Source organism: Eutrigla gurnardus (assembly GCF_963514095.1).
Source record: "Eutrigla gurnardus genome assembly, chromosome: 23".
Taxonomy (NCBI): domain Eukaryota; kingdom Metazoa; phylum Chordata; class Actinopteri; order Perciformes; family Triglidae; genus Eutrigla; species Eutrigla gurnardus.
In genome coordinates, this window is record NC_139934.1 from 6,921,611 (window position 1) to 6,933,703 (window position 12,093).

Consider the following 12,093-nt stretch of genomic DNA (forward strand, 5'->3'; position numbering starts at 1 on the left):
AAATGTGAGACTGAATATTATAATGATGCCATGGGAGAGAAGTAAAAATAATATATGCGGTATGCTGCCACACTTGAAGTTGACAGCTTTGTGCTTTAAATGTTGGTTGGTCATAAAATCGTCAGCAGTGTAAGGGAACTACACTTTGCACTTGGAATTAATTTTTAATATCATCAGTGAATAGCTGGCAGACGTATCGTATGTCTTGTTCATGGAAAAATTTGAAAAAAAAGATGGCATTCACACATATTATGAATATATGGTGGACATCAGTGGGAGGTCAAGCCCTGACTCAACTTGTACTACCGCATCTCAACCCTACATGGGAGATAGTTACACGTCTGTCATACAATCTGATTTAATACTATAATTATCTAATACAATATGGTAACAAATCAATAGAAAAAACATTTCTGCCGAAACTCCAACTGACTTCAGTGTTTTTTGTTCCCATTCACAGCTTGCCTGAGATAATATGCCTCAACAGGCGTGATCGCACCTCCCAAGGAGGGCTCGTTGGCAGCCGAGATGTTGGCATTTCTAGAGTGCAATTACTAAACGCATACAGAGGGGATGAGGCCGGTCTATATTTGTAGCCACACTTGGTAAACGGAGTATACAAGACTTGAGGCTGACCCACATAAAACACCGGCTGAACTGTAGATAACATTCCTCATCATTAATTAACTCACCTCCCGTACTCCTCCCAGCCGGGGAGCTTACCTTACTTAAAAGTGCTACTATCACAATGATCTGTGAACTGGGACAAACTCTCCCAACCCAACGAGAATAGCCCTGTCATATATGTGAAATGGCATTCCTCCTTGCTGTGTCAAAAGGACAAGGGAGGGTCAGAAACAGCAAGCACACACCTTATAAGTATACACAAATGAAGCTGAACTTTAATTTAGGGATTAGGATTCATAATACGATATTCAATATTGTAACAACCATCTTTCTGGCCTTCAAATATTTGTGTTTGAGAGATCAATGGTTGAGTTTTTGTTTCTGGCAGACTGACTGTGGTGTTTGTGAGGAACAGGTGGTGAGGCAATGGGATGGCGCAGCCAGCCACCTCCTCCGACATCTTGCCAAGAAAACAAGGCCCCTAAGAGTCCCCTTCCTTTACCATAGCTTCCTTTCCCCCCCTTGCCCACGCCCACCTCTCAAGCCCATCTCTGTATCTAGGCCATGACTGTGCGGGTGTGGTGGGATCTCCTGCCAGCAGGGGCACCTGACTGCCAAGAAAGAAAAGCCAAAAAAAAAAAATTAAACCCGACACAGAGCTAGAATAAGAGGGGAGGGAGGGCAACAAATGATTTACTTCTCTACAAGACCAAATGAATTCTGAGTCAGCAAGGGATATAACTCTACACCAATCACACTCCCTGCCTTGCCATTCCCGGCCCCCTGGAGGAGCCCTATATATCAGGAGAAGCTGTGACGGAACCCCTGAAGTAGCTGCTATTATGCAACCCTTCTGGGCTAAAAGTGACTGTAGAGTAAATCATCCGTCTCTGCAGCCAGCCTGACCTCTATACTGCAGAGAAAGCACTTTCAAATTTCACTTGCCAGAGTATTATGCCGAAGGCACCATCTGTGCAGGCTTTACTAGCAGCCGCGAGATTAAAGGCAGTTAAAGCATCGCATTCGAAAGCCATCTCTGGAGTCAGTGTCCAATCAAAGATAAAAATGTGTAAGTAAGGACTCAGGCCTCCAGGCAACTCTAGGTGCTGCTGGGTAGTGTGGGTCAAGCGGTTGTGAGCTGCCTAGGTCTCGCCCTTGATCCCTTGGGGCCAAACACGCCTGCTGCTAGGGTCATGAGTCCTTGAGGACCAGGTCAGTTAGTAAGTTCAAGAATCAGAAAGGAACATTTGACAGCTTGACTGCCTGGAGGGAGTCTCTACTCCCAGACTGTCCACTGCTGTGGTCAAGGGCCTCCTGTATCTTTTTTACATTTACAGACCAGATACCGTTGCTCAGCTTTTTTTCTACTCCAATATCTTTACTTCTGCAAACTTTCAAAGACATTCCCATGCTCATTACCATTACATTAAAGTCACCATTACACATATATGAAAAGTCGTATTGAACAACAGTATTTTATCCATGTTAAACTTTAACAGAGACACCAGAGAAAACCTGCCATATATCCTGCCAGTTTGCCGATTCTAAAACACATACCATCATTGGTGGCACATAGGCTTTATGAAGACATCCCATGCAGGGCTGCAGGCATATACTGTAGAAGTGCATAGCTCTGTACAATATACACCATCTGTTAGGCAGGAAAGAAGTCCCTGCCCTCTTAACTGCCTTCTACAAAACAAACAGTACTCAACAAATGTTAAACGCATCTTACAATTACTGTCTGCCAATGTTACTGTCGTGAATTGTTTGAGATTGAAAAATAAAAAAAAACCCTGTGAATTTGGTCCGGAGGAGGGGGAATGCTAAATTGATTCGACTCTTGCCAATTTCTGCCAAAACGCTGGCTTAAAAATCACTTGGAGATACACTATCTGCCGACTGACCGGCAGATTTTGTACCTCGATTTGGCCGTTCCCAAGGCTTGCCACATTCCTCCAGGGGGGGATCGGATTACGTTCTATACAGGGAGATGGGCCCGAAGCGTTGTGGGTGTGTTGGTCTTACAACATGGGTCTGGTACAGTCGAGCGGCAGCGTGAAGAAAAAAAAAAAAAAAAAAAGCAATGAAAAGAAATGCTGAATGAATGGCAGGCGGTGGCCTGGAGGAAGCATTGTAGTCCCAGTTGAAAGCAGGGATGGCAAAGTTAAACAGAAGAAAAAAAGACAAGAAATATGTTGTTGGAAGTAGAATACATGGCAGAGAGACAGAAAATAGTTGAGCCAGTGAAAAATAAAGGCAGCCTCTTACAGTATGTCTCACATTTTTACAGGACAGGAAGAAAAAAAAAAGACAGTGCTGACTGTAAGTAACTGTCGGGCCCTGGTAGAAAAGCTGTCAAAGACATTGTACTCTTAAGTCTTCTTGAGACTGTGTGTCATGGACATACTTGTGTTCAGCAGTAAGTGTGCGCCAGTGTGTCACTCCTCAACCATGCTGGTGTGTGTGTGTGTCAGACTGGGTGTTACAACGGCATTAAGTTAAAAAAGTCCAGATTAGCTGGCTGAAACAACACGTCTCCTACGGTTTAATGATTCGGTTTTTAGCGGAGTTTCACGCTAACAAATATTAAAAATCTATGGAATGGGAGTTTCCTCTCTTAGGAGTCGTCAACTCATATGAAAACACACAGACTCGTGTCTGAACTTGCACAACAATGACAGCCAGGGAGCCACTTAAAAGTCCACCGAGAAACCGGATCTCGCCGCGTGCGATGCAATCAATAAAGCAAAATGCAACTACTCATAAGCAGCACTTGACAGTAAGTAAAAAAAAGATGCTACAGGAGTTGAGTGCTTCCTTCGACGATGGTCCGATAGGGAGGGGGACGGCATTAAAGCTCAAATGATTGGTCATTGTAACGTATGGCTCCCCGGCGTGCTTTGGACAGGCACAAAATCAATCGGAGCCCAGGGACACAGTAACCTCTCCGCAATCTGGCCAACGGAGGCACGCTGCGAGCTCAGACAGGACGAGATATCAGTTTGCACCATCGCTCTAAATCTAACTCACACCCCAATGCAAATGATGTCCAACTTTAAACCGAGATAAATTTAACCAGCACGAGTATTTCCAGAGAAAATGAACTGCTAAGGCCCGACTGTCAGCGATTAAATGTCACCTGGTGGTCTGTTTTTTTCCGAGCTGACCCTGGGACCTGCTTCAGCAGACAAAACAGCAAGGGCGCAGTAACAAACACATGCCGCTGCTACAGTTAAGTGCACCAGTCACGACTCTGGCTCTGGTCGGCCTCTGCAGAGAGTGCGTTTTTTACTGAGTGGGCCAGGCAGTGGTCCTCCTCCCTCTCTTCTCCACGTGGGCTGGAGTGACTGAGTAGCCTGCCATCATCAGAACTGGGCCAAAATTAACTCCTGTGTGCCTAGCTCATTTTTAAAGACCCACGAGCAAAAACAATGGCTTGATTTTATTGGAAAAAATAAATAAATATGTGGATGACACGGCTGACATCTTGTCACGTCAATGACAGAACAAGCTGACATCCAATTAAATATATATATTTTTTGTTCTAAATTCACCACCACGTGGATAGGAGGGTTAATTTTCAGCCAGGTGGTCTATAATTAACGCGTGTGAATGAGTGTAAATAAACCTTGGGGCCCTCGACTCACCTCCAGCTGTATTTGTATAGCTGGAGTTTCTCTCTTGTCCACACACACTGGGTACTTTAGCGAGTTAGCTAACAACACCTGAAAGAAAGGAAAAGTACCCCCGGGTCGTCCTTCCACAGAGCCGGATCGACAGTGGATGAACGGAGGAAAAACAATGTTGTATATAATGGCTTATTTGCCCATCTGTAATTAGGGCTTTCCACAATTAAGCTAATTTTCTTAATTTGCTTAATGGAGCTGAGAAATAACACAGCAGAGTGAAAATACATTTCTTTTTCTAAAACGCCCTAAAAATACTAAATCACATTATACAAGTCAGCCAAAAAAGGGGGGGAAAAATGGTTCAACTGCTCCACTGTCTTTAATGAAGTCAATTAAAAGTATTGACTGGTCTGATGATTAAAAAGGAACTGTGTACACAAGATGATCTCTCCTTGTCTGATGAAATCTTTAAATTCATTTCTCAAAGAAAAAAAATCCAACATGTCAAAAGGTCTCCTGGTTTATAGTGCAAAGGCTGCCAATGCTGAAAATGTCCTTTAAAATGCATTTGAAGGCATGAAGCCCATCACTGTCCCCGAAATCACTGGGAAAACCGTCTGAATGCACTGATGCCACGTTGGCGGGCGCTGCGCTCCGTGCCTACGCTTCAGTAATCGGCCAAACCAGAACCCCCGCCAAAATAAAGCTGCAGTGGACTGCGGCACTCCGACCTGAAGACACCGGTGAGAAATCCCGTTCTGCTCAAACTGCAGCGAACGGATTGGACAGCCTCGGCTAGAAATGAGAAATTTAGGCCTGGCTGGCTGTCATTCCCAGGACTCGCTCCGATGGCTGCAATGCTTTCAGAAGCAAATTTGTTTCCTGGAGTTCCGGCATCGCTGTCCCGTGTTTCGGGTGTGGTAACATAAAAAGACAAAGTGAGGACACCGTGACAAACTCCCTCACATCTAATGTTTGACTTCCTCACCGCCGGATAAAGTCTGCATGTTGTATAAGGCCCGTTTCTTGTGTTCCCTTACACGCATTCCTGTGTACTGAAAATGAAAGAAATCTGCATATTCATCAGTTCTTCATAGGAACAGGGCGCATTTGCATGAGCTACAATGTGTGTGTGTGTGTGTGGGTGTCAACAAGTAGCGATGCCTACAAGATAGCAGAAACGAGGCAATATCGACTAGACAGTTACCATGACATATTGCGCACCCCTCCCATGTCATCCCCCCCGCAAAACGAGCACCGAGTCAATGAGCCATCGCAAGAGTTACAACACGCCTCCCGCTGCGGTGACTTTTCCCTGCTTACTAATCTAACATTTACAAGCAGACCGCAGATGGCTTTACTCATTTTACCCATATTTAAATACAAACCAGCGCCTGACACAACAAGAGTGTGTGTGTGTGTGTCCACGTTTGCATGTGTCACACACAGACATGCAGGAGCTTGTCCCGACTCCACGAAGACAAGTCTGCCATTTAGCATACAGGTAGGCATCATTCACCACGAGGGACCTTCCCCCTGCTAATAGAGACGAGTATAGCGAAAGGGAAATGAGGCCAGAACAGAATGCTGTGTGCGTTCAAAACTGAAGAGGTTTGTCCTTGAGAGGGAGAGAGAGCGAAGCTAAACAAACATCGCTGTTTAATTCTGAGGCACAAAACATTATTCAGCGGTGCTAAAATGGTGTCTCATTTAGCATGCGGTATGAGGTGGCTGTGTGTGTGCATACCTGTGGGCCAGGGTTAAATAAATACTCAGGCTATTCAAAATGTAAACAACCTGCAATTCTCAGCTAATGACAACGCTAAGGGTGTATGGATTCATACATTATACCGACATGATGATGTGTTATTGTTGATATTATTGTCAATTTCAATTAAAAACTCATTTTCTTCAGCCAAAATTATGTTTTAAATGCAACTCTGCCCCCCCCGTTTTGCTCCACATTGTTGTTGCCGATGTTAGCTAACCCAGACTGTAATTTCCCAAAATCAAATTATGCAACAAAAACAAAAAAAAACACAGACAAAATCGCTCCTGAACCAAGTCATCATCCGCTGAGGTTTTAATTGAATGACTCTCTGTTAAGCCAATGAGTCACAGGCCTTGACAAAGCATTTGCTCTCATTTTTTTTTGCTAAAACAGCAGTTGGCAACGAACCCGTGACAGATGGTTTTTCTATATCTGATTCCTAAATTAACTAACAGACACGTGTTGTCGCTAATGTGAATGCATGTATACAAGAGGTGTGCACACGCTCAAAATCCAATTTCTTGGGACTTCTGAGGAAGCACATTTACAACTCCACTGGCCTGTCCTGTAACCCAGCAACCCAGTTCACTGGGTTAGCCTCTCCTTCTCCACACTGTACCGGGCGCCCAATAGTAGTTACATGTGTTGTAGACACTGCACTGATCGATTTGGGACCGCGCTGTGACCAGCTCCAGGGAGGGATCTAATGACACACGATTCCTGTCCCTGCTCCAAATGGCTTTTGTTCGCCGCTGTAGCCGACAAAAGGGCTGCGTGCTGGTGTCCACCAGCCATGAAATGAGGAAAAGCTGAGTGTTTGTTTATACGGAGGCTGATTTTTTACCAAATACGCAACATTATGATCCATGGCGCGCGGATGCCACTGTGGGTACAGAGGCAATCAAGGGTGGGATGTTTGTTTGCTCCTCCTGCAGAATGGTGGAGATGAAATAAGGCACCACATGATGAGCCACAAATAAAACTTATGAGCTTGAAAACTACGGCTGATGAAAACGCACTGGTTCAAATGTATCAACAGGGGGAGTTCAAAGGCTTGCAAATCCCCCAAACTGTACTCAAGCAACAAATCTTGAAAATGCCACGGGAGGTAAACACCGTTTCTCCCTCTATTGCTTTATCGAGACCCAACATCCATTTGTTCGAGTGAATTAGCAAGAGCAGCAGCTTTAATGCATGGAGTCAGATTACAACCTCTTAGCGGAGCCGCCTTTATCCCCCTATATGGAGCTTAATCGGTCCAAATCCGGCGCTTTGCCGTGCCCTAAATCCACAACAGAGCCTAATTCCTCTTTAATCTAATGAGCGGTCAAGGTGCACTTACTCAGGTTCAGAATACCACAGACTGTGTATCTGAGCATCATATCACAACAGAGGTAGTTCGAGTCTTTTCCACCAACTACGCCATGATGCAATACACCGTTACTGGACTAGGCAAGCAGATACGTGACAGGCTCGATCACTTGTTTCTGCTGAATGTGACGTTTCCACGTCGAGGAGTTTTTGAGTGGACCTCTGTCAAAAGTTGCTGAGCCGCCACCAGGAGGTTGGTCCTCCAAGGAGACATGACAGCGAGCAGGGACTGAATAACTTATTCAGATAAGTTGCACAAAGAAAAAGAAAAGAAAAACACACAGACACACCCATCCTGAACCTTGTGACCGTTGTTCATGGCGGGTTGAAGCCTGGAGAGAAAACACGGAAAATCAATTGAGCAAGCAAACTATGATGCACGCTTAATAATAAACGTGCATCATGATGTTTTTTTCTCCTTCCGCAAATACTTAAAGCAAGATATTGACCGTTTGCTATTTAACACCTGATCTGGTGAAGCAGGTCAAGCACAGAGTTCACAGGTCAACTGTCCAATCCAACCAATCACAGGCAGGTAGCGGCAGCCAGCGAGTGTGCTATATGGAGGAATCAATACTTTGTGTTTAGCTGCATGCTACGGTGGCAGAATATTTAGTGCTACATGTTTTATTATGTTTATTATAAATTTTAAAAAAACACAGGAAGTGCCGATCACAATTTCCCAAAGCCAAATATGACATCTCTAAATTGCCTGTTTTGTCCAAACCCACAGTCCAAAAAAGACAAAGAAAAGCAGCAGCAGCAAAAAAAAAAGCTGAATTTAGAAGCTTGAATTAGGGAATATTTTTGTCAATTTTCCCAGAAAAATGACTGACGGTAATTATTACCAAAACTGATGTGGATACATTTTAGCTCTAGTATGATCTAGTAAAATACAACTATTTTGTTCCCAAAGAATGATTAATAAATACAATATGGATATTGAAGAAAAATTATATTTTTTTCACCACAATCACAGACACACAAAAGATTGATCAGCCCCCCCACCCTCCCACGTTCTAGTATAAGAAATGCTGAGCATCTACTGTACCACGAATGAATCAAATTCTTAGGCAACATAAGAAATCAATTCAATCCATTAGAGGAAAAGCAATCTAATAGAGTGAATGCACTGCGTTGCAATGATCGGTATCTTTGTATCAGCACAATAAACGCTTAATTTTTGGGCGCCAGACAAATTTCATTGCGACCACCACGAGAATGTTGGACCGCCAAACGCGTAAATACAGTTTGGCGTCGTCTCGCGCGTTTCATCTCCATCCTGGCAGCACACGTAGGTCATTATTCTGTCTTTATTCAAATTGACAGGCTTGCAGAAGAATAAATTACGTGGGAAAAAACACACCAAAACTTTAAAAAATGACAGACAGCTGAGTGGCACAGGAATATAACTCACTTATGTTTCCCCTCAATGCCATACAAATAAAGCATATGACGAGCTAAACATTCCTGAGAATGGCAACGCGCCAAAGGGGAACTTCCTGACAAATGGTAATTTTATATGTCTGTATTACAGTGCGTTTGTACCCGACAAGAAAGAAACCCTACGATGGGCACACATGCCAGATTAAGGAGCACGAGGCAGAATCGCATGCAGGTGATCAAGTGTAAGGCAAGGATCAAGTATGTGGCATTACTTAATGTTCCGTTCTATAAATGACTCAGCCATCCAGCTGGGATCAGTGGCTGGCATTGCGCCGCTGTCACCACCGCCGTTTCTCCGACCCACGCATGTCTGAGCATGGGGGCCTCTCCTCAAAAGTCAAATGTCAGATGTTATCCATCCCCACTCGTAGAGAAGGACCCGCCATCGGGAGGGCGCGGAGGCCCTGCTTCTCAACCGGTGACGGAAAAACACCATTACCGTGCTCGTTTTTTGCTTCGGAGCGTGGTGGTTGTCACGATTGCACCATGACAACCATATTGTCTGCTGTTTATTTATTTTATATCCAACTGAAGGCGGCCCACATTCAAATCAAATCATAGGAAAGTCATATGATAGCAATAGAATATCGATATTTTGCCCAGTCCTGCAATTTGAGTATATTAACTCGGGTTGTGGAAAATTCAAATTTTTGCTGTTTATTATTTGCTGATATTTTATGGACCAAAAAAAAAAGTATTGGCAAGTTTATCCATCATGAAAATCGCCGTTAATCGAAGCCATATGACTAATAACATTTCGTAAAAACCACAATATCGGACCCAAGATTCTCATTTCAGTCACAACATGAAACGCCGTTTAATCAGGCAAAGACAAATTAAAAATGAACGGCAAACAGCTGCGACGGTCAACCAACGAGCGAGAATTCTATACACAACAAGAATACCAAACAACTGGCTAACATAAAAAGTAACAGAGCTCATTAAATCTAATGGCTACACGCTGGAAATTGCTCATATGCTTCGGTATCTTTCTGCCCTGCGACAAAAACATGATGGAAAATTATGCAACTTCTCCTGCCTCGGCTGATTAAACTCTTATGAGTAATTGCTGTGCATGCGGCGGTGGCTTTCGGGAGCATTATGATAATGCATTTCGAAAACAGGTGGATGCAAAGCACTTAGGATAAGTTAGACTGACACCTTGTAGCAGGGGCGAACCGGGCAGCTGAAAACAAATTACCTCACACCTAAAGCCTGCAGTTATTTTGGAGGGGTGCTTTGTACACAGCCAGCATCTCTGTTGTCATAATACTGATGCATTACCAAAACACAAGACTCCTCCAAACTTGAATGAATAATGAGTTGAATTACTTCGCTGATGACCGGGGCGTAAGAGGGTGAGCCTGAGAAACGGGGGCTCTCAGATTCCCCCTGAAAGCCTCTCTGCTGACTAATCAATGCATTTTAACTTGATTAAGACCTTCACCGAGCCCAGTACCAAAGAAGTGTTCAGACGTGCAGCCCCGGCGGCATCTCCTCAGCTAAAAGGAGGGGGGGAAGTAGCTTCAGATGTGTAGCCTGCAACACGGCGGGGCCAAGTCTCCCAGTGATAATGTTAAATCTCTTCGACACTCATACTTGTCGTATCCATTTTTCATCGGCATTCAAGTCGGTGGAGACTGTAAGGGGATGATCTCTTGAAATATTCATCACAAAAAGCACCCGGGACATGCTGCGACTCTCTCTTTTTTAACGCTGAACCCCATTTTCTGGGGCGAAATGTAGCCATAACACAACCGAAAAACACTTTGTTGCAGTTATGATTTTTTGTTAAACATTATTTTTCTTTATTTGCAATAGAGCCCAGGCTCGTCTTTAACATCCAGCCATGGTTTTTGCTCCTTTATCAGCAAAATCTCGATGTTTAATGGGCACAGATATCTACACTTGATATAAGCATGAATAAAAAATGAGTGGGGTCCCCCCCTTTGCTCTTGCACACCCCGGTTGCAACTAGTGCTGGGTCACAACCAGCACAAATTAACATAATATAAGTCTTTGCGTTCACTTTCACACACATAAACTGCTTTAATGTGGACTAAAGTAGAGGTGCTGCCTTTTGAGTCAACACAAGATGTCAACTGACACAAAACTGGGCAGGCTGCGTTGCTGCCATTGCGTGTTCAAGGGGCAGGTCGGACTTGATAATGATCTTTATTGCATTCTTATGGTAGACTGCAAAGGTGGAATGTCAGACCTGTAAAAAAAAAAAAAAAAAAAAAAATGTACAGAAGGCAGGAAGCCCCAACCCCTCCTGAAATGCAGCGAAAACATAAAGGCAACATCCAGTGGTGTTATGCAAAAAAAAAAAAAGGTGAAAAACTATGCTTGGCGATGCATGCAAAATGAGGGGAAATCGCCCTTGGGTCGACTGCACTGGTTGTGCAATAATCTGCATGCATACTGTAAAAGCCGCGCGCGCGCCGCCCGCGTATACGGAATTAAAAGGCTCGCGCATCTGGCAGTTTGTGTCGTCGGGGCTGTGTTCGCGGCGCGCGGACAGACTTGCGGCTGTGACACGTTTTCTAGAAGGAAATTCTCGCTCCGGTCCCACAGACTGGAGTTGTTGCCCTCACTTCCTAGTTCGCTGCTGGCTGTGACAGCTCGGCTAACACCCTTCTTCCTCCACAGCCAGCAATTCTGTCGCCGCCGCCGCCGCCGCTGCTGCTGCGACCGTGAATTCTTCAAGTCTGGGTTCTGGTGGTCAGAGGGGAAGCTAGCGGCGTGAAGCAAATTCAAAAACACACTTACATTTCACCACCCTGTCCGTCGTAGATAACTTCGGTTCATCATTCGGCTTGTTTTCGGACATTTCCAGTGTGATATAATATTTAGATATAAGCAGAAATGAGACTGGGGGAGAAAAACGGATCCCTTGGCGTTGCTCCTGCCGAACAACTCTTCGAGTCTATCCGAGGGAGGGAGAGAGAGAAAAAAAAAAGAAGCGACCGCGGTGATCTCACTCGGTCCTATCAGCGGCCAAAAATACTCGCAACGGGGGTTACAATTTCACTGTGCTGGTGCCGTAGGAGCTGCTCCGTCTGATTTACTGTTACTCTGTATCAAGTTGTCTGAGCGCAGTGTGCAATCTAACGTGCTTGTCGCCAGCAGGACCCGCCCACCAACCCACCGAACACCACACCGACGCTTCCCATTGGTGGAGAGCGGCAAAAGATGCCACTCCGCACGTACACTCAGTTTATCAAAGGTCCGCTTCTGTGTCAA

The 12,093-nt window shown here is 44.6% G+C and overlaps 1 protein-coding gene across 5 annotated transcripts in view; it reads right to left on the reverse strand.

The window, feature by feature from the left end:
* LOC311008755 (protein phosphatase 3 catalytic subunit alpha) overlaps nucleotides 1–11,910 on the reverse strand; it is a 50,602-nt gene extending 38,692 nt beyond the window's left edge. For 2 of the 5 annotated variants that reach the window (XM_084002605.1, XM_084002606.1), the window contains exon 1: nucleotides 11,620–11,905. In XM_084002605.1, the coding sequence (XP_083858731.1) occupies nucleotides 11,620–11,680 (61 nt within the window). In that variant the 5' untranslated portion in view covers nucleotides 11,681–11,905. Of the gene's footprint in view, nucleotides 1–11,619 lie in introns of all 5 variants that reach the window. The other 3 variants (XM_084002604.1, XM_084002607.1, XM_084002608.1) reach the window with 3 other exon arrangements.
* Between the last annotated feature and the right edge of the window lie 183 nt (nucleotides 11,911–12,093).